The sequence below is a fragment of the Glycine max genome, chromosome 4 (genome assembly GCF_000004515.6).
Source record: "Glycine max cultivar Williams 82 chromosome 4, Glycine_max_v4.0, whole genome shotgun sequence".
Lineage (NCBI taxonomy): Eukaryota > Viridiplantae > Streptophyta > Magnoliopsida > Fabales > Fabaceae > Glycine > Glycine max.
This window is the reverse complement of record NC_016091.4, coordinates 4,330,750-4,352,026: the sequence shown is the minus strand read 5'-3', so window position 1 is coordinate 4,352,026 and position 21,277 is coordinate 4,330,750. Positions and strand designations below refer to the sequence as shown.

Here is a 21,277-nt window from a genome sequence, read left to right as displayed (position 1 = left end):
TATTATGTTAATTAGAGGTAGAGGGGCCAAAATTGGTCACTTGAAAATAACAAAACCACAAGCGAAACCCACGTTTAAAAAGGACACACAAAAAAAATGATATATTTAAACTCCGAAGAAATGGCATATTATGACTATTTTTATTCCTAGGTCAGGTAAGTCGCAAGATCCATGTTCAGCAAAGACAGTATCATTGAAAGACTGAAGAAAGTCGTAATTATATACATCTTCATTGTTCTATATGAATTTTTATATCCTAAAAACAATTGATGATTTTCTCATTTTAAATATTAGAAAATTCTCACTCTATCAAAGTAACTAAACAATCATTCAAATATTTATATCTGATTTTTTATGATATTCAGAAGGATAACAATCAAGGAGAAAAGAAACATGGCATATCAGACGAACCACAATACACACACACTACGCGAATAGTTTTCAAATTTCAGTGCAATAAGCTTTCAATCTTTCTGCGGTACTCACTCCTCTCTCTCAGTCTTTCCTCAGAGGTTCTGAGAACTCCCCTCTCTAGTAACAAGGCTGACTCATCCCTCTGCATTTACTGACTCCTCTCTCTTGATCTTTTCTCAGAGGTTCCGATAACTCCGATCTTGACCCACAGTCTCATTCGCGATTTCGATCTACACTCTCGCTGTGCCACTGTGTGTTCATTTTTTTTGTTAATTTGTGATTTATTTTTTATTTAATTGATTGATTTCATTAGTGTTGTACTGTGGGCATTTTTGTAAATTTGTTAGGAAGAGACCCTCCATTTGTTGTGGGCCATCCGTGTTCCCCAGTCCAAGCCCAACTATCACAACCCAAATTATTATATAAAACGCGGCAAGAAAGAAAGTAGGGCTCTATTTCTCGTCACTCCTAAATTTCAGCGTTGAAGTGCGATTAGAACTTAGAAGCATCAATTCAAGCTCCAATCTTCGACTCTGGTACGTTCAATGTTCTTTTACTCATCACTTTCTACGATACAAGCTACATATTACCGAGATATTGAAATTTTTTGTTCTATCGATGACGTAAACCTTTTTTTTTACGAATTTATCAAATACAGTGCGTAATTGTTCGAACTGATTGAAAAGGCTTTTTGAATTAGTTAATTGTGTTGTAGTCACTTAATACATTGAAAGCAGAGTATGCCGAGTAGGAATAGTGCCAAAACTCCAAAGAATGATGGAAACAACTCAAATTCCAGTCTTGCTTCTCTAGAAAATAAGTATGCACACCCTCCACTTTTTTTGTGTATGTATATATGTGAATGATTTCCTATTGTATATGGTTCTACCTTTAAGTTGTTAATGGTTTGTGGCTTTTATTCAGTGTTCTGTTATTATTGCTATTGTTTCTTTTTTAATACTATAATGATGATCATTATTTAGTCTTAGTTTCTATCTGCAGTTGCTATGAAGGAGAACGTCTCACCAGTCTGCTCCAATCAATCCGTAGGTATAGTGCAAGTTTTTCACATGTGATGCTTCATGCTTCCTGTTTTTATTATTCTTCCAACGTGATTTGATGATTTGATCCACAAGGCCATTGCTTATTGAAGCTGAAGTGGTGGCCAGAGAGAATTTTTAACAGTTTAAAGAGTGAACTACTAATCAACTGCCTTCAATTTTATGGTGCAAGTTCCAACCTGATCTTACTAATGCTTATTCTGTTGAACAGGGGGATCCAATCTGCTAGACATTTGGATGGAAGTTCCTTGCCAGAGAAGATATGGTTAAAGGTTAAACTTCTACGTGGCTTAGGCAACTACTATAAAACATTTTGGATAAATTTATCAAGAAGCATACACAATCATGTAACATTTGTGTGGTTCCTTGCAGCAACAATTTTCTATTGGGGTCAACGATGTAACTCGTGTCCTTGAGCGCATGAAACCATGCACGGAGTTAGAAAGCTCTACTGAACTCATCTCTTTGAGAAGCAACCATACAGCATCTTCAGTTAAGCTTCAGGTTGATTTCCTCTGTTTGTCTAATGTAGAATATGTAAATCTTTTGTTAATCACTTATTTAGTACCTTCACCTTTTCTTATTAAGTAAATCATTCAATAACAATCATTTTTATTCTCAAATAATATTAGAAGGTTTTGTTGTCGTCGTGGAGATTCTATTTTCCCTACAATTTTGTATATCTTCCTTGAGGGAATTCGAAATCGTAAAATCTTATAATAATTTGCGATCAATTCATTCCATTTTTCCCTTTTTCAAAGATAAACTGATATATTTAAATCATGAGTCAGATATATGAATACCCTATCCTATCCACCTGGAAATCTTGGTTCAAATCCTTCGATATTGGATAAAAGATGTCTCTTTCTTTCATTTATTAAGGTTTTTTTTATTATTATTATAATTGGAATAGTATTCTTACTCCAAAAAAATGGATTTCTACTTTTTTTTCAAAAAGTAATCCAAGATTTTTTTTGTTCCTATATAATTTATATGTATGGGAATATGAATCTTACAACTTACAAGGTATGTGGCAACCTCCTTATTGTTTTTTCTTACATTGCTCAAACTCGATTAGTTTTTCTTAGTAATAAATGATCAAGTTGCATTAGTAGTATATGCCTCTTTCTGGGGTCAGGTGTGGGTAAAGACTAAAGAAGGCATTATTGACGTTTTACGTTAAGCAGGTAAAGACTAAAGAAGACATTATTGACGTTTTACGTTATGCAGGCTGTGCTTGTAGCTTCTGACTGTAACCCACGTTGGCTGACGAAACATCTCCTAAGTTTGGCTTCATCAAGGAATGTGCCCCTGGTATTTGTTAGAGATACTAAACAAGGTTCTTTGAGACTAGGTGAACTTGTGCAATTAAAAACGGCCATTGCTATCGGAATTAAGGTCAGGTCCTGGCATCACACTAGATCTAATATCATGTCTGGTTCTGCTATTTTTAGATCAAATATTATTTAAAAGTTCTAAAACAGTTTTTTTTAAGAAATTCTAAAACAGTTAGAAAGTATTATTTCTTCAAGACAGGTTAATATAAACATGCTATTTTTTCACGATATAAGTTTTTTGGGGAAACTACAACTGCCTCTCTCGAGGAATGACCATGGATTTTTCTTCAAAATTTCAATATTACAATAAAACCCCTTTGTTACTCTTTTTTTGTTTTTTACAGATTCCTTGCTGTAATACAATCATACTTATAAAAAAAAAATTAACGCCATTATTGTTAAGAGAACTCTTTGCATTGTTTGGAACGGCTACTTTATGCTTACTAATTTTACATCCCTAAATTTTTATAATATATGTCTTTTTGGATCTTGGTTTATCGAGTTGTTCATTATGTTTCAATGAATTCAGGTTAAAGGAAGCACCATAAATAAAATTATTCAGCAAGTTATTCAAGGCGATAGATTTGAACTTTCACCTGAAGGGCAAAATTCAGCAAGAATATTTGATGCGCAAAGTAACTTTCAGGACCCTGACAAAAAAATGCTATCAAATGTAATTTAATCAATATTTCTTGTTTATAAAATTATTGACCTTGCATTCTAAGGTGCAGTTCTTTTTTTCCCTTGGGAGAGGGGTTAAAAATCTATTTGTAAATTTTTTTCGTTTGAGCATCATAATTTTTATTTTACCATAAATTACGACTTGCATGAAGGATTAATTGAAGCTTTTTAAGCTTTTCTAGCTTGTTATACATTTGTAAATTTGTACAACTTGTTAACCCAAATTTTAAATTTGAATGTTTTGCCGAATAGATATAGGAAGATAACTGGGAATTGATATTTTAAATAGTGATCAAATATTCAGTTGGTTTAAGTATTTAGCAAAGCAGAATATCGTTTTGGCTCGATGTTTAAACAGTTTTTGATAATTTATATTGATATTGTAAACTATAAATTAAAAATTGAAAAAATAAGGCTATTGAATATCTATCGCAGCCTGATTTTATCGTTTTCACCTATTTCAAAATTCAAACACTCTGGAGTAGTTTGAGGATCCATAGTCAGATTGGCAGATCATGTTGAAAGTTAGCCGAATTGTTTTCTTTTGATTATTTTAGAATCGTGTTGAAAGTTAGCCGAATTGGAATTTGGCTAATCATTTGATATTCAGGTGACAACTTTTGACCATTTGACAATCTCTACAAATAAGATGCTACAAACATGGAGGATCAACTTAATGGGTGCGCGCGCATGTATTTGTGCGGAAAAAAAAACTCGTTTGAGCATCATAATTTCTATTTTACCATAAATTGTGACATGCATGGAGGATTAACAGAAGCTTTTTACAGCTTGCTATACATTTGTAAATATTTACAACATTTGATCATATGCAATCTCTAATAAATTGCTACAAACATGGAGGATCAACTGAAGCTTTCTACTTCTCGTTCAATATGTTGGAACTCCAGATACATATTAGTCTTGAGTGCTATATTAGGAAGTAGTACTTGACGTTGAAGGCTCGACAGTGCCAACTGGATCAGGGTTTGGATTAACCTGAGTGCGTGCATTACGTTTTCCTGATTTCCGATTCTCTGTTTTGTCCTGATCTTGCTCTACCAGCACAGGTTCAAACTGCCAAAAGTCCGAAAGAAAGGGTTACGCAGTTATAATTATAATAACTGATAAGGTGAAAGCCTAGTAGCCTAAAAATCTACATTAAGAGCAAACCTGATACACAGAATGCATGACATTTCTTCTTATTTGTGCCATCATATCCAAGAAAAGGTTATAGCCTTCAACCTTATACTCAATAAGAGGATCCCGCTGCGCATATCCCCGTAACCCCACGGCTTGCTGAACAAATTTTAGTGCCTGCAGATGTTCTTTCCACAGGCGATCGATATTGCTTAAGATTAGGAACCGCTCTGCCTCTTTCATCAAGCCTGCTGCTTGTTGCTCCACAATATCCTATGGGGCATGCCTACAGTTTTTCAATTATTCACTGTGATTTTTGCTGCTAGAGTCGTTTCTCTGTGGTATCCAAACACGCATTTAAAAAGTGATTGCAGCTCATTTTTCTACGTAAGCATGACATAGTACGCATCTCAGCAGACCAAGTTTTTTTGTACACATTATCATTATTCCATCTTCTCAAATAAGGATCTGAAAGTGACTTATAGATGCCAAAACTCAGAGACAGGGCTATAAATGAAAACAATAAAGCCAATTACTTAAATAGCCTTTTCGCCATGAGAAGTTCAGGTGCCTAAACTCTAATTTCATTGATATTAAGGTCTTTCTAAATATTCCATCCCTTTCTTATTCTTAGTCTTGGTTTTTAATAAACCAAGTTTAAACGATTTTTAATTTTTAATTGCTTTTGTTGAATTGTTAGGGACCTGAACTTCTAAGTAAATTATATACTGAGCTTGCGGTTTGGACATTGGTTCATCGAGCAAGGCCGTGTGTACTGTACACGTACATTTTATACTCTTTTTTCTAGCTTCATGGTTCATTCTTCCTAAGAATGTTGGTTAACATTTGTTCAAATAAAAAAAAAAGAATGTTGGTTAACACTAATATTTTATCATGGCAATCAAATGATTTTGGCACCTTCTTTGATTGAAAGGTTGCTCTAGATACAACAAAAACTGGCTAATTGACGTAAACAGAAACAGAGATTCTTCACTCCAATTTTGATAACTGGTGTGACTGTCGAATTAGAAGAGACAAAAGTTGCCAAAATGAATATTAAGTTAAGAAACAGCAGAAGTAAAATTGATTACGGTGCATTTTACCATAATCTTGGTTGTAATTCTGTAAAGGAGTACCAGCAGCCACATAAGGACTAAATTGCAATTTTCAATCTACACATTCCAAATCCATCCAACAGGTTTCCAATAAAACATCAAAACCGTTTATTATGATATAAGCATATCAGTAGGTAACAAATGATGCATCACCAGTGTGCCATGTTAGTTGGACTTCACCGTAGCTTCCTTCATCTGCAGTTATAACTTTCTCATTAATGAGTGTGAAGTTACCTATTCATTGAGTACTAACAAAACAAAATACAATAAATTTGGTAAAGGGCAGTGGCACTTTAAAGGGAAGAAAGCACCACCTGAAACCAGAAGGGGAAAGTGCTCCTAGCATTAGATTAGACCCTCTACCATGTTCCTCTGCCTCTGAAGTCTGAACCTCCCCAGGAATGGCAATGGAGAAGACAACATTGTTTGTGTTGTTGTTGAATGTGCTTCTTGTGTTCAGTGCCTCTCTTGTGTCCGCAGAGCAACAAAGTCATGCCTCAGCTGTAGGGGACCCAGGAATGCAAAGAGATGGTTTAAGGGTGGCCTTTGAAGCTTGGAACTTCTGCAATGAAGTTGGTCAAGAAGCTCCTCACATGGGTAGTCTAAGAGCTGCTGATTGTTTTGATCTTTCAGGTAAGCCAAAAACCACTTGACACAAAAACATATATAGTCCTCTAAATTTTTATATTAGTCCAGTTTATCTCATATTTAGTCCTCAATGTCAGGTTACATATTATATGTTACATAGATATAAGGTTGGTCTAGTGGTTGAAGGGAGGGAGGAGAGGTCACGGGTTTGAATCCATTCAATTGACGTTTCTAATAATAACTAACAAACTCTCATTTGGTGATAAAAAAACATTATATATGTTATGTCCACTCCATATTCTATAATTTCCTACAAATTTTAGTTTTTTTTAAAAAATTGGCATTGTGTTTTTTTTTTGTTGAGAGTTGTTGTGATGACCAGGTTCTCTGACTCACAAGGTCACACAAGCTGATAACAGACTTGGGGTGGGGGACTCATTTCCTGGTATAAATCCAGAAAATATCAACAACACAGACCTTTATGCAATTGAAAAGGAATTGTATTTGGGTTCTCTATGTGAAGTTGCAGACACCCCAAGGCCTTGGCTGTTTTGGATGGTAATGCTGAAAAATGGAAACTATGACACCAGGTCTGGGTTATGTCCTCAGGACGGGAAAAAGGTACCCCCTTTTAGCCCGGGAAGGTTTCCTTGTTTTGGACAAGGGTGCATGAACCAACCCATCGTGTGTCATCAATGGACACAGCTCAAAGATGGCTCAATGCAAGGGGGGTTCAGTGGTACTTATGATTTGGATTCTGGTTGTGGAGGTGAACAGGATGGTGTGTCTTACTATGAGGTAGTTTGGGAGAAGAAAGTTAATGTTGGGAGTTGGATGTTCAAACACAAATTAAGGACTTCAAAGAAGTACCCTTGGTTGATGTTGTACCTTAGAGCTGATGCAACCAAAGGATTCTCTGGAGGTTACCATTATGACACAAGGGGAATGCTAAAAACTGAGTCCAAGTCCAAAACTTCCATTTCTGTTTAATTAATAGTTAAATTAGTGAGCCACACATACATATGGCTTAATTTCCTTCAGTGCACTAGTTTGATTTGCCATAATAAACCATTTGGGGTGATTCATGATTCATTGATTCAGCTTCCAGAATCACCAAATTTCAAAAAGTTGAGCTTGGACATCAAGAAGGGGGGAGGTGGCAAGAGCCAATTCTACCCTTTAGACATTGGAAGCTGTTGGAAGAACAATGGTACTCCTTGTGATGGAGATGTACTGACTGATGTCGCTAGATATAGTGAGATGATCATAAACCCTGAAAACCCAGCTTGGTGCAGCCCCAAAGGCTTGGCTAACTGTCCAACATTTCATATCACTCCAGACAACAAAAAAATCTTCAGAAATGGCACAGCCAATTTCCCCTACTCAGCATATCACTATTACTGTGCTCCTGGGAATGCTCAACACTTGGAGCAACCAGTGAGCACTTGTGATCCTTATAGTAATCCTCAAGCACAAGAGATAGTTCAGTTGCTTCCTCACCCTATTTGGGGTCAGTATGGCTATCCCACCAAAAAAGGTGATGGTTGGGTGGGGGATGCAAGGACTTGGGAGCTTGATGTTGGAAGGCTATCAAGTAGACTGTACTTTTATTAGGTCAATAATTGAACCACTACTACTGTACTATTGGAATCTCATGATGAGTCATCACACATTTTAATTTAGGCAAATGATAAATAGGGATGTGTAAATTATACTCTTCATGATGTTTTTTTACGCTCTTATGATTTTTACTATAAATATTTTTTTTAATTATGCAACGCTCGTTAGGACAATCCTTTAATTTATCTTGTGATGTGGTGCAGGATCCAAGGCACTTCTCCTGCCAAGAGAATATGGACATCTATTGATTCTGGTACTAAGATATTTGTTAGTGACAAAGATGAAGTAAGTGTAACCATTTTTCATATTGTTAGCCTAAAAAATTAAAATAATACCACAATATTTGATTAGAAAATAACGTAGCTGAGAGTAATCCGAGTAATCCCCTCAATCATGTCATGCTGACATTGATGTGTGAATGTAATTAAAATACTTGAGAAATCAAAATTCTTCTTTTTTTTTTAATTTCTAATAATTTTAAGTTTTTAATAAATGAATAATTTTTATTTTGAGTTTCTAATAATTCTTTTATTATATTATATTCTTGATATATTAAAGTTTTTATTTTGAGTTTATGTTATCGGCAAAGTTATACTTACACCTTATATACATAGGTTAAATTTTAAAACATAAAAAATAAGATATTTGAATAAAATAGGTTGTATCTAATATTTGTTATGTGCAGGGGTTAAATAAGTGGCATTAACTTTAATGGAGTCATCTAATGAAAAATTTACGGGCAAAAAGATAAGTTTAATAATCAGGAAATAAGAAGTTATTTTACATGGAAGTTGGAGATGAAACGTGTATTGGCTGACACATGATCATAATTGAGAATGAAAATGCTTGGAATGAATATTACACTATAAGTATTCTTTAATATGTTACTATTTGTTATTCAAAGTAGATTGAATTTGACTTTTTCTTTTGTCCAGTGCATAAATCTGCTAAAAAAAAGATAAGGTTCAACTTTTTCGGACACACATCCTCACAAGAGTAAAGATGAGAGAAAAATTTGGATAAAATGACCAACTTTTTTAACCTCTTTTAACCGAATGGTAGAAAAAATGAATGGTAAAGTTAATGATGAAGATATTCAAGAAGGATTAAGTGAAGCTGCTTTGATACCAAATCTTAATAGACAACAATGGGTTAAAACTATTAAATGGCTGATGATAAAAAAAAGTTGGCTATTGTGAAAGTCCTCCCAATTTACGAAAATACAAATTATGTTTTAACACATATTGTTAAATGAATCTTTGTGAGTAACCTTTTGTTTACATTTTCAATTTCAACTTAGTTATAAAATTGTGTCTTTTGTATGTCTAGTTGAAGTGATATTTTCACTTTGTCTTTCCTTTGACTTATATTATCTTAATTTCTTCTTCTATGTCAGGTTATTGTGAGCAAGGAAGAGAGGAATTGCATTCTTACAAAGCAAGAAAAAAAGTTTATTATTCTAAAATTGTTTGATTATGTTGTTTGTTTTGGATCCTTTAATTTACAAAATAACTCGTGAATTATTGAATATTATAAGTGATGATACATGATTTTAGGTCTTGATATGGATTGAAGTATTTTCATCCCTTACAAACAATAAATTAATATCATTTGAATTTTGTATGAGATAATTATCCTTAAATTACATAATTATTTAATTTTAATATGTCTTTTAAAATTATTGTGAGACTAGGTAATTAATTTTTTTTAATAGGAATAAAGAATTACATATCATTCATCTTTTAATTTTACACTTTTGTTTAGTCCAAGTTTTTTTGTGTGTTACTACAAAAATATTGTGTAAGATTCAAAATTGTTTAACATTAAAATTATTTTGATTATTTAATTATTAAATATTAAAAAAATTATTATTATATATTATATAACATTAAATTTATTTTAAATATTTAACTATTTAAAAAATGACTCATGTTTATTTTCATTCAATATTAAAATTTTAATTTTTAAATAAATATTTAAAAATAAAAATTTATATTTCATTAAAATTGAATTATTTTGTCCAAACAAAGAAATTAAAATACAAGAAATTGAATTGCCTCATCCAAACAAAATATTTATAAAATGAAAAGAATTTAAATTAAGTCAATCAAAATGATGTGTATTTAAATTTTCTAGAAATTTTTAAATTCTCCATCCAAACACATGTTACATTCTGCACAAAAAAGACAAAATTTGTATTAAACAATTAAGAATCACATATAATAACTATAAAATCGTTATATTATGAGGGCAAAATACTACTATATTTATATTATTTGTAATAGACGATAGCCTAGTATTTTCTGTATGCCAATTCCTTCACAGCATCACCAAGCTCATTTTCATTTTGAACACTCTGAACCCAGTTTGCATTGATATTAACCCGCTCAAGGCTCTGCCTTAACGTTCTAGCAATGCAGGGCATAGCGTGGGTAGCAAAGAATTCCTCTACCTCCTTGGCATTCTCAAACGAAGCAAACTGCACCAACAACAAAAAAAACAGTGAAGAGTTATAATTGAACATTACAGAGACAAAATGGGACAAAGCATGTCGAGGGGCATGAGACAAACCGGCGAGACAACTGCACTGACAAACCAAGTTATCATAAGTCCTGAACCATATGTTTTTTTGAGGTGTTCCCAGTTTTCCTGTATATCATTAGAGAACGGTGAGAAGATGATAATAAAATGGTAAAAAGGTTTAAAAGAAAAGTGTATGTGTGTGTCATGAACTCGTGATTTCTACAAGAGTTTTTTCTTAAAAATCAAGGCCTCATACAATAGTCGATGCATCAATGGACTAAAAATGGCATTGCTATAGACAACGAAAAAGCACCAGGTAAATTTAGCATGCTCTCTCAAGTGTTATAGAAATAAAGCTGTGGCATGAAAATGAATTAACGAGATACATGACAATTGACAAGTATTGTTAGCAAAAAAGGCCAATTCTTAAATCAGACTCTACAACCAGGTATTCTCCGAATATAACAAAAATGAAAGTTTTTCCAATGAATCTTAGCTAAGTCTCAAAACATTGATCCATTTACATAATTGTTATGTAACAATTTTGGGTTGGGTATTTAGTATGTTTGGCTTGGGTCACCTATAAACTCATTGTTGTTGTTGTTATCCATAAGATTGGTTAGTGAGGGCAACACATTATACTTACACGCGATCGTTTTAACTCACACGATAAAGATTAAGAAACTTTCATGAGGTCTTATGCATTTGCATTTTTTTATTCAAAGGGAGAAATCAAATTCTACTACTAAGACATTTACAACAACTCATACACGATGTTCATATGCATAGGAATAAGAATGATAAGAATAACAAGTAATATCCTCAAATACATTTTAATTAGAGATTTAGCCAATTGTAATAATTTATTTTAATAATATAAATCAAATATAAACAACATATATATTAAAAAATATTTTAAAATTTTGAAAATTCATTAAGTTGATTAAAAATTATTATACTAGAAATTTCTAAAGATTTTAAAAAATTACCAAATAATTTATAATTATATTTTAATTGTAATATTTATATAATAATGTATCAGAGAGTTTAAGTGGGAAAATAGATTTAAAAAGTATTTAAATTGCAATTAAGTGTATAATAATATACATAATTGTTTTAATGGAACATGAAATTGAAATGGCTTGTTGGTAGAATCGTTGGTAAATTATGTATGTGGGGGATTTGAGGTTTGAATCCTAGATGGTTAGTTGTTCTTTTTTTATCAAAAGGTTTAATTACTTATTTGGTTCTTATAGTTTCATAATTTATATATTTTAGATCTTATAGTTTAAAAGTAGTTTTTTTAGTTCTTATAATTCATATTTTAATTCTCTTTTAATCCTTGTAGTGTAAAAGTGATCTTTTTAATCCTTATAATTTATATTTTAATTTTCTTGTAGTCTTTATAGTTTAAAAGTGATATTTTTAATCATATACTTTATATTTTAATTCTCTTTTAGTCCTTACCATTAAAATATGAGTAATATTATAATTAACTACAAAAATATTAACAATTAATTTATAACTAATTTCTAACAAAATAATTTGTAATAAAAAATATTTGATAATTTATATTTAATTTGTAGCTAATTATTTTTATATATTTTTTTGTGTCAAGGACTAAAACATAATTAAAATAAAAAATATAAGAACTAAAAAAATTAATTTTAAACTATATGGACTAAATGATAATTAAAATACAAGCTATAAAGACTAAAAATATCACTTTTAAATTATACGGACTAAAAGAGAATTAAAATAAAAATTATAGGAATTAAAAAGAACACTTTCAAACTATAGGGACTAAAAGGTAGAAACTATAAAGACTAAATGAGTAATTAAACCTAACCAAAATAATTGAACTTAAAAAGAGAAAAAGAAAAAGAAACCTAAAAGTATCATTGAGTGGGATCGAAAGCAACACCAGTGTTAAACGTTTTTTACTTTAACTTCACGAGTACCATACTTGTTAACATTTGCCCTACTATAAAAGTCTGTTTTAACTTTTAATGGTTGAGTTTTGGGTAAAATATTTTTTATTCTTCAACATTTTCAAACGGTAATTTTAATCCTATAAATCTTTATGGGTCCAATTGATGGTTAAGATAAATAGAACATGATAAATATTAATTGTTTTTATCCTATGATATTAGCATTAGCATGTTTCTTATCCTAAGAGAAAACGTGAATTATAAACCCACAATATAAAACAAGTTCTCTTTTCATATATGTAATATAATATTAAATATTATAATAACTATAACTATATATAATACACATACTATATACTACTAATATATTAAAAATGTGTTAAATTATATACAACTACTAGTATAATAATATATTTTAAAATTTTGAATATTCATTATAATTTTTAAAAAGTTATATATATTTTTATAACTTTAAAAATCTCCCAAAAATTCAACAATTAAAAAGGAATGAATGGAATATATACATTAACTAGGAAGTACTGACGGATAACGGAAGGGTATTTTTAGTTCCTACTTTTTTTATTTTAAAATAATATGTATCATTTACTAAATATAATCTTGAGTCAAATAAGATTATGGACCACAAAACTAAATAATTCAATTTCATAAGTGTAAACCAAAGTTAATAAGATACATACTTAAATCTCACAAGTCCTTAGTTAAACAAAGACATTTATGTAATTTTATTATAATGAATATGTACGAAACAAGTACTCTAATATTTGTCTTCATCATCCATGAACACTCATTTAAGTATTTATCTTCTATCCGTTACGAAATTTTGTCCGCAAATATCCAAGAGTGAGGGTATTTTTGTCATCTCAAACCAAAATCGCACGACTGCAGATTTAAAAAGGGCACACAAAACATTATTCCCATGTCAGGCAACTGGCAAGGTCCATGCTTAGCAAAAGACGGTAACATTGACAGACAGAAGAAAGTTGAAATTACCACCACACTTCTTTTTTTTATTTATGGAAAAGCGCTCTAGACAAGAGCCTAGTAAACTCTGTATGCCAATTCCTTCATAGCATCACCAAGCCTATTTTCGTTCTGAACACTCTGAACCCAATTTGCATTGATATTGACCCGCTCAAGGCTCTGCCTTAACGTTCTAGCAATGGATGGCATAGCGTGGGTAGCAAAGAATTCCTCTACCTCCTTGGCCTTCTCAAAGGAAGCAAACTGCACCAACAAAGAAAAATTAAGAATTACAGTTGAACATTACAGAGAGGAAAATTAGAGTGTGCTAAGAAAACCAATGGGACAAAGCATGTAGAGGGGCATGAGACAAACCGGTGAGACAACTGCACCGACAAACCGAGTTATCAAAAATCCTGAACCATATGTTTTTATGAGGTGTTCCCAATTTTCCTGTATAACATTAGAGAACGGTGAGAAGATGTGTGTCATGAACTCATGATCACAATCAGTTTTTTCTTCAAAATGAAGGCCTCATAAAGAGATAAAGCAGTGTGCTAAGAAATCGCTATAGAATGGGGAAAAAGCACAAGGTGAATTTTAGCATGCACTCTCCAGGCTTAAAGAGATAAAGCAGTAGCATACTAGCATGTAAATGGATTAACGAGACATCACAATTGACAAACAATGTTTGCAAAGAAGGCCAATTCCTAAATCAGACAACGGCCAAGTGTTCTCCAAATATAAAAAATGAAACTTTTTCTGATGAATCTTTACACAGTCTCAACATTGATCAATCTGCAAAGCCTTGATGGAAACTGAACTAAAATAAAATAAAAACTGAGGCTGGCACAAAACTTAATTTCAATTTAATGTGTTCCACACTTCATATATGACTACTCACTACTGGTTCTGGGTTGTTTATACCTTAAGCCATGCCCAAGCTACATCTCGTCCTTCCCGGGTAACAGCAAGTCCAAAAACAGCATCCTGACTACGAACCTTAACAATATATAGCAAGTTAACAACATATGAATATCCATTATGCATAAATAAAAAAATAATATGCTAATAATGTATGTATGTGCATTCTGACTTATAAAATATCTGAAGAAAGGTTACCTCAGATGACAACATGAAGTTTAGAGCTTCAAGAATTAGATCTGGATCACGTGAAGATGCCAGAGAGCCTACAATCATAGAAAATATTAGTATACAGACCCAGAAAAAAGTATGATATGCTCTCATACAAGACATTTCATTACCCAGAATACGCGTTTTCTCCTGACTTAGGTCAGCTTCCTTATATACTTTCAAAAGGGATTCATAACCCGATCTGTTAGATTTGCTTGCCCGTTGCATTACAGCTACATATGCCGCCTGCCAACATTTCACAATAATAATCAACAGAAGAATCTATAGGGAGATTTCCTGCATTAAAATGACGCTGCACCCAACCTTTCTTATATCAGGTGGAAGAAGTGGTGTATTTCTGTTTTCTAAGAATGCCTGAAAACGCTTGCTTGCTTCATCCAGTGTTAAATCGTGACCAAACATAGCAAGGGCAGTCAAAATTTCTCCTCTCAACATTGCATCTACATGACTCTCTCCTGGTTTAGGCTCCCAACCAAGCCTCCTGCAAGGCAATGCCAATATGGGGTAAGAAGTAGAACCCAAGATGTTAAAAAGACCACTATAAAAAGAGCATAGTAGGCATCTTTTTTAGGCTATCCAAAATCCAGATTTTCCAATATCTTTATCCCCAGTCCTACTATCAGATACATTACAACAGACAAACATGACTCCTAGGCATATACCTTTCCAATCATTATGCAAAGCAATAGAAATGTCAGTAGTTTCTACAAAATTTTATTAACAGAAACACAATCTTCCCAGGATTGTGCATTCAACAACTTACTCAGCAGAGTACTGAAAAAGGTTAATAAAGAACTGCTTGAAATATTCTAGTAAGTCTGGTACTGCATCAGCTGCAATACGTTGAACTTTAAGACTTATCTGCCAAACAAAAGAATTGGAATTATGTCCAACATATATAACCCAAGTAATGAATGAACAAGATTTGAAAAATAACATTACAGTTATCAGGTTAGACAACACGGTATAATCAACTTCCTCCCTGTAAGATCCCATCAAGTTAATCAAGGAGGTCAATGATTCCTGGCGAGCCATACAAAGTGCAAATGAATCATCCAAAATGCCTGTCAATGTAAATAAGTTGCAAGTTATTAGTATTTTCCTTTTCTACCATTGGAAATGAATTTTCAAGAGATTATCCAATTTACCAAATCGGTCTGATGCAGATAAGAGTTGTTTCTCTACTGCATATCTAAGTCTAGCAGCAAGCAGCTCATCATACTTCACCCTGTAGAAACCAGCCTGATCCACATTAAGTTTAATCCAACAATTTAAACCTTTGTGTGTGGAACCAAGGAAATCTTTGACATCATGTGTTTCAGATTTTGATTGCAAGAGGAAACTCTTGTGGACATCATAAGAGCCAAAGCATAATGTTATTGGAACAATCCAATGGCCTTCTCCTTGAGCACCGCTTGACAAGAATTGCGACTGTCAATAAACATACAAAGCTTACACTCGAGATGTGATGGATTTTGTCTCTGAACATAATCATACAAAAATCAAATGAAAAGTCAGATGCAATGGAACCTGATTAAATTCCAATTTCTGATCATTGACTTTAACAGATACAACAGGATATCCCTTCTGCTTTGTCCATGAGGTCATTAACTTGTTCACAGGTTCACCAGATCCTTCCTCAAGTGCAGCCCATAGATCCTCAGTCTTAGCATTTGAGCAAGCATGTCTTTTTATATATGAAGCCAGCGACCTCTGGTTGCATGAAAAAGCAATGTATAATTTGATCACAAATAGCATGATATACAACTCAGCCATATTTTATATGTAATTTAATACACACTTCTTAAAAGCATTCATATACTATTAAGTACATATTGCTGTAACTCATTGAACTCAATATAAATACCTTTAACTATTTCATCCCTTCAAATTTGGCAATGAAAATATAGTTTATTATGGAAGCAGTAAGGGGCCATGGCCAAGTACTAACCTGAAAGCATTCGGCACCAAGATAGCTTTGCAGCATCCTAATTACAGATGCACCTTTTCTATAACTTATTGCATCAAATATTTCATCAATCTCACAAGCATGATTGATCTCTACCTGTAAATATAATTTACATAGATTAAAACTTTAAAATACACTTTAAACGAATAAGAGAGCCTATGAACATTTTAACCAAAGAAAAAATAAATGTACAATTTATATATATACTTTAATTAAAAAACAAATATATATACAAATTGATATTATATAACAAATAATTTATAGATTTGAATTACATATAATTAATTAGCATAAAATCCCCAAATCAGATAAAATTAGCCAAATCCATTATCTGAGACAAACTAAACACATGAAAAACGTAGATTAAACAATACCTCAATTGGGTGGGACTCCGCAAGTCCATCCAGCTTAAGACCCTCAGTAGATTCATGAAGAAATTGAGACCATATTTTCCACTCAGGAAAACAGCTATCAGTGGCTAAATAGCTCACCTGACCATGCCAAAAGAAGAGAAGAGGAAGAAAAACATAAACTAGGTTAAATTTAAAAAAGTTAAAGTAAAAGCAACAAAACCAACCAACATCTCTGCAATGGCCTATGAAGCACGGACACCCCAGCCCCTTGCCATGTCCGGTGTCTGACACGCGTCCGTGTGAGTGTCCGACACCGACACGATACCCATACTACATTCTATATTTTGGATATTACAGGTGTCCACGTGTCCGTGTCGTGTCCGGTGTCGGTGCTTCATAGGCAATGGCATCAATTTGAGGGTGTATGAGCTACACAACTTACCCATGTTGCAAACCCCTCATTCAGCCACAAATGTGTCCACCACTCCATTGTAACAAGGTTGCCAAACCACTGGTGTGCTAGTTCATGAGCTACTACAGTTGCAACCTAAACAGTAACCAAAGAAATATATTTTGTCCTTCAGTTAGTAACAAAATTATTAGTTCTTAAAATTTAGAATGGAAACTCAAGTAGCTGATACCAAATCAACTTTATGGATAAGCAGAGTACCCTCTGTTTATTTGCAGCAGCAGAATGCTGGTCATCATATAGCAAAGCAGTCTCCCGATATGTAACTAAACCATAGTTCTCCATGGCTCCAGCAGCGAAATCAGGGATTGCAATCATATCCAATTTTGGCAGCGAGTAGGGAGTGGCAAAGTAACTGTTACATTATCATAGTTAAATGATGAATAAATGATCAACAATGCAGAATATCTATACATATAGTCAAGCAAATAGACTAACTTGAAGTTAACATATATTTAATAAATTATTAGCCCCCATATAATGAATATTTCTAATGGTTTGCAGCCATGAGATGGATAAATCGAATTGAAAAGAAATGAGATCATGGATTATATCTGATAAATTTCCTGCCTAAGAAGCACAATATTGTATATAGTTACATACTTACCCCTTGTATAGTTCCAAAGTTTTCACAGCTACATCAAGTGCAAATTTCCCCTGGTTTGCCTTACCAACTTGACAATACACCCGGACTTTGACCCCTGTAGAGATGTTAAATTCAATTAAGAAAAACAAGAAGGTCGGTACTAACAAACAACCAATGCCTAAAATGTACAGAGCAAACATGCTTTTACCATCTGAGGTATGATCTTCCACATAATCAAATAAACCAACAACAACCGCAACCAAATATGTAGACATAATTGGTGATTCTTGATACGAGACTGTTTTCAGATCTCCGTCTGTTATTTCTTCAACAATTGGCATGTTGGAAAGAGCAACGAGCTCTGAAGGCACATCCAATGTGATCTTGAAAGTAGCCTGCAAGATCAACCTCATGAGAAAAGTGGGCCCAACCTCAAAATCCATTCAGATCTGTCTCACCCTCATAGGCCTTAGCACCCAAGCCATGAACCCAAAAGAAGCTTATTATTGGAAGTATTAAGCTTGCGTCATTGTAACAATAATATTCTAGCTTTGCTAATGCTTACAAAAGGTTCATTTAGAAGGGAAGAGAGGGAGACAAGTAAACCTTGCAAGCAGGTTCATCCCAACAAGGAAAGCATCGCCTGGCATCAGCTGGTTCAAACTGTGTAACTGCCATAGTCTTCTTCTCACCATTGTGCTCATAGGTACTGCACATAAAAAATAGCCATATAAATTAATTTTAAAACAAAAAACTGGAATTAGCCATCCATCTATTTCCTCAGAAAAAATAGCAAGGCAAGGGGAAAAAAAACTTATATTATAGTCTTGTTTGGATAAACTTCTCCACAAGGACTTAAAGGGGAAAAAAATAAGAAGGTAAAATGAATTGAGTTTCTCAAATAAGTTAAAATCAACTTACGCATCTTGGGTTTATCCAGTCACGGCCTTATGTTATTTAGATACCAGTAGGGTTTTGAAATGAACAATTTACATAAAATCGATAGCCGCAAGAAAATTAATAATAAAGAATCGGTGATGAAAATGCAGCCTCAAGCAGAATTAAGGTAAACTATTTAGCATGTAATATGAAGCAAAGAAAAACAAAACAAGAGTCACCTTCGGTAGAAGCCTTTCATTCTATCATTCAAGATTCCTTCAAAGCGAATGGACAAGACACCGAAGCCAATAGGTAATTCCTCTGGGAACTCCAAAACCAGAATCTCATCATTTTCAAACAACTCAACTCGAGAAGGTTTAATAACCTGCATACCATAGACATCCATTAATTGGTTATACTTATATGAGCAACAACACTCCACACATAAGGATGCGAGAACTTCATAGTTATGAATCTCGAATGTTCTACTAGAGAAATATCAGCAACCAGTAGAGAGTACCTTGGAGGAATCTTGGTTGGTGAATGAAACGGCGTCGTTGCTAACGTCGAGTTCGGCGGCATTGAGAACGATGAAAGAGGTGGCGGCGACGATGTCGAGGTTGACGGCGACGGAACCTGCAAAACGGTGCGCGACGAGGTCGGGCTTGAGCCTAATGTCATAGCGTTTCGGAACGACGAATTTCGGAAGGCGAGGCTGTCCTTTGAACTGATCCATCTGTTTATTGTGTTTGCACAAATTCACACGGAACGAAACAAGTTGAGAGTCAAATCTGAGGTTGGGTGGGTATTTACTACTATTTATAGAGATTGTTCCTCCTCTGTTGACCCTCACTATCACCTGGTTTGGATTATAGGTAAAATTGTAAAGGATGTAAAATAAAAGAGAAGAGAAATGGGTTAAAATATTTTTTTTTATTGTTTGTGTTTTCTTATTTAATTTGTTTGATTTTTTTTATGATCTTTTTAATGTGTTTTAACCTCTAAATTGGATTAAAATGTACCTTTTTTTAAAATAAGTAATTAATTGGAATGCTATAAAATATAATATCACTATAAGAAGATATGTGATTAAAATGTGAGACCTCTTAAATTGACATTTGGTGATTATTGATTCTAATAAAAACTTACATTTGATTATACCTCTCTTTCTTTGTTACGTCTGCAAATGAAATTCGAGGAAGCAAAGGGCTAGCAAAGGCAATTTGATGACAACATGACACGAGATTTTTTGAAATTGAAAGATTAAAAATTGCAAGATTTTATTTTGGGAACTAAAAAAACACATGCCCCTTAATTTGAACTTTCAGAGGACAAAAAGCATTAAAAGAAATCTTTAGAAAAATGAAGTATTGTTTTTTGTTACAGTTTGTAGTCGTTATTATGTTAAAAATATTAATGACATTAAATTTAAATTGATAGGATGACTATTTTAACTCACTTTAAATATATAAAAAAAATTAAATTTAATTTTTTAAAACATAAAATACTAAATTGAATATAATAAAAAAACATTAAAAAAACTAAAATATATTTTAATATTTTTATGGGAAATCAAATGAAACTAATGTAACATAACTTATCATTATACTATTTAATAATTTTTAATTGAATAATTTTATTTAGGACTTACTATTACATCGAATAATGATACTTTCATGTAAATCATATTTATCAATTTTTATTTTAATGGTAAATCGTTTAATACGTGTTTTATATAGATCAAAATTAATTTAATATTTTTTTTTCAAACTATGCTAAAATAAATCATTTGATAATCTTATTATTGATGTTTAATTTTCATCAAAATTGACATAAATAATCAAGATAATGTATATTAATATATTATAGTTCAACGATTAGATTAATTAAATTATGATGTGATATAAAGTTATTTAATTGTATAATAATTGATATAGATTATATTGGTGTCCTTTTTTAAATTCATAAAAATTTAACTAGATATTAGTGAATTAAGAATAACTAATATAAATTGTTTAATTAATTGAATTATATTCCTTAAAATCTTAGCATAATTTTTTTTATCATGAAAAAAACTACAATAAGGAGTTTGAAGTGTCAAACTCAATACACCTTTACAATAATACAAATGCTCCAATGCCAACGTAGACATTGAAATTTGGATTGATTATTGGCATTATCGTATGATCCTATCATTACTTTTCTTGTGGGAAAAACCATGTTAAGTTTGTCGCATACATATTGTTTTATCTGTCTCTTTTGTTCTCTGCCGCTTACTCTCTTTTATTTTATTTTAAAAAAAATAAATCACTCAACTTGAATTTTAAATAGGATAAAGTATGCTTTTTCTATCCCTAAAGTATATAAAATTTAGAATTAGTCCTTTCAAACGTTTTTGTTTCATTTCAGTTCTTTAGAAATTTTAACAAGTCATCTAGTATGTTAATTCTTTTAATAAATTTAGTATGTTCAACTTTG

At 32.4% G+C, this 21,277-nt stretch overlaps 3 protein-coding genes and 1 pseudogene across 5 annotated transcripts; 2 read left to right on the top strand and 2 right to left on the bottom strand.

Moving 5' to 3' along the window:
• Positions 1-392: 392 nt before the first annotated feature.
• Positions 393-3,628, top strand: LOC100813597 (uncharacterized; annotated as a pseudogene).
• Positions 3,629-4,057: 429 nt separating this feature from the next.
• Positions 4,058-4,960, bottom strand: LOC102662421 (protein translocase subunit SecA, chloroplastic). Its single transcript, XM_006578024.4, has 2 exons — positions 4,664-4,960; positions 4,058-4,567 (listed from the first exon to the last, which is right to left on the bottom strand). The coding sequence occupies exons 1-2, from the start codon at positions 4,871-4,873 to the stop codon at positions 4,427-4,429; spliced, it is 351 nt and encodes a 116-aa protein (XP_006578087.1). The 5' UTR covers positions 4,874-4,960; the 3' UTR covers positions 4,058-4,426.
• Positions 4,961-5,810: 850 nt separating this feature from the next.
• Positions 5,811-8,042, top strand: LOC100799914 (uncharacterized). Its single transcript, XM_041014819.1, has 3 exons — positions 5,811-6,378; positions 6,716-7,317; positions 7,435-8,042. The coding sequence occupies exons 1-3, from the start codon at positions 6,147-6,149 to the stop codon at positions 7,945-7,947; spliced, it is 1,347 nt and encodes a 448-aa protein (XP_040870753.1). The 5' UTR covers positions 5,811-6,146; the 3' UTR covers positions 7,948-8,042.
• A 5,084-nt stretch (positions 8,043-13,126) lies between these two features.
• On the bottom strand, positions 13,127-19,660 carry LOC100811437 (aminopeptidase M1). Of its 3 annotated transcripts, XM_006578022.4 has the most exons (20): positions 19,320-19,653; positions 19,039-19,184; positions 18,527-18,629; positions 18,129-18,315; positions 17,942-18,035; positions 17,536-17,689; positions 17,308-17,412; positions 16,887-17,003; positions 16,495-16,608; positions 16,074-16,256; positions 15,692-15,974; positions 15,486-15,607; positions 15,307-15,404; positions 14,847-15,024; positions 14,654-14,768; positions 14,511-14,578; positions 14,316-14,390; positions 13,764-13,841; positions 13,419-13,652; positions 13,127-13,307 (listed from the first exon to the last, which is right to left on the bottom strand). In XM_006578022.4, exons 1-19 carry the CDS (start codon positions 19,533-19,535, stop codon positions 13,467-13,469), a joined length of 2,622 nt encoding a protein of 873 aa, XP_006578085.1. In that variant the 5' UTR covers positions 19,536-19,653; the 3' UTR covers positions 13,127-13,307; positions 13,419-13,466. The 3 variants fall into 3 exon arrangements, with proteins under 3 accessions (XP_006578085.1, XP_003522269.1, XP_006578084.1); XM_003522221.5 differs by having other exon boundaries at positions 13,127-13,652; positions 19,320-19,660; XM_006578021.4 differs by having other exon boundaries at positions 13,127-13,652; positions 15,307-15,607; positions 19,320-19,654.
• Between the last annotated feature and the right edge of the window lie 1,617 nt (positions 19,661-21,277).

Excerpts from the sequence above, each read along its gene's own strand:
- LOC100811437 (XM_006578021.4), bottom strand. The coding sequence starts at position 19,535 with ATGGATCAGTTCAAAGGACAGCCTCGCCTTCCGAAATTCGTCGTTCCG. Across the intron at positions 16,257-16,494 it reads TTGGTGCCGAATGCTTTCAG|AGGTCGCTGGCTTCATATAT; the intron begins GTTAGTACTTGG and ends TCATGCAACCAG. Across the intron at positions 15,975-16,073 it reads AGAAATTGGAATTTAATCAG|TCGCAATTCTTGTCAAGCGG; the intron begins GTTCCATTGCAT and ends GTTTATTGACAG.
- LOC102662421 (XM_006578024.4), bottom strand. The coding sequence starts at position 4,873 with ATGAAAGAGGCAGAGCGGTTCCTAATCTTAAGCAATATCGATCGCCTG. Across the intron at positions 4,568-4,663 it reads TCATGCATTCTGTGTATCAG|TTTGAACCTGTGCTGGTAGA; the intron begins GTTTGCTCTTAA and ends GACTTTTGGCAG.
- LOC100799914 (XM_041014819.1), top strand. The coding sequence starts at position 6,147 with ATGGCAATGGAGAAGACAACATTGTTTGTGTTGTTGTTGAATGTGCTT. Across the intron at positions 6,379-6,715 it reads TGATTGTTTTGATCTTTCAG|GTTCTCTGACTCACAAGGTC; the intron begins GTAAGCCAAAAA and ends TGTGATGACCAG. Across the intron at positions 7,318-7,434 it reads AGTCCAAAACTTCCATTTCT|CTTCCAGAATCACCAAATTT; the intron begins GTTTAATTAATA and ends TCATTGATTCAG.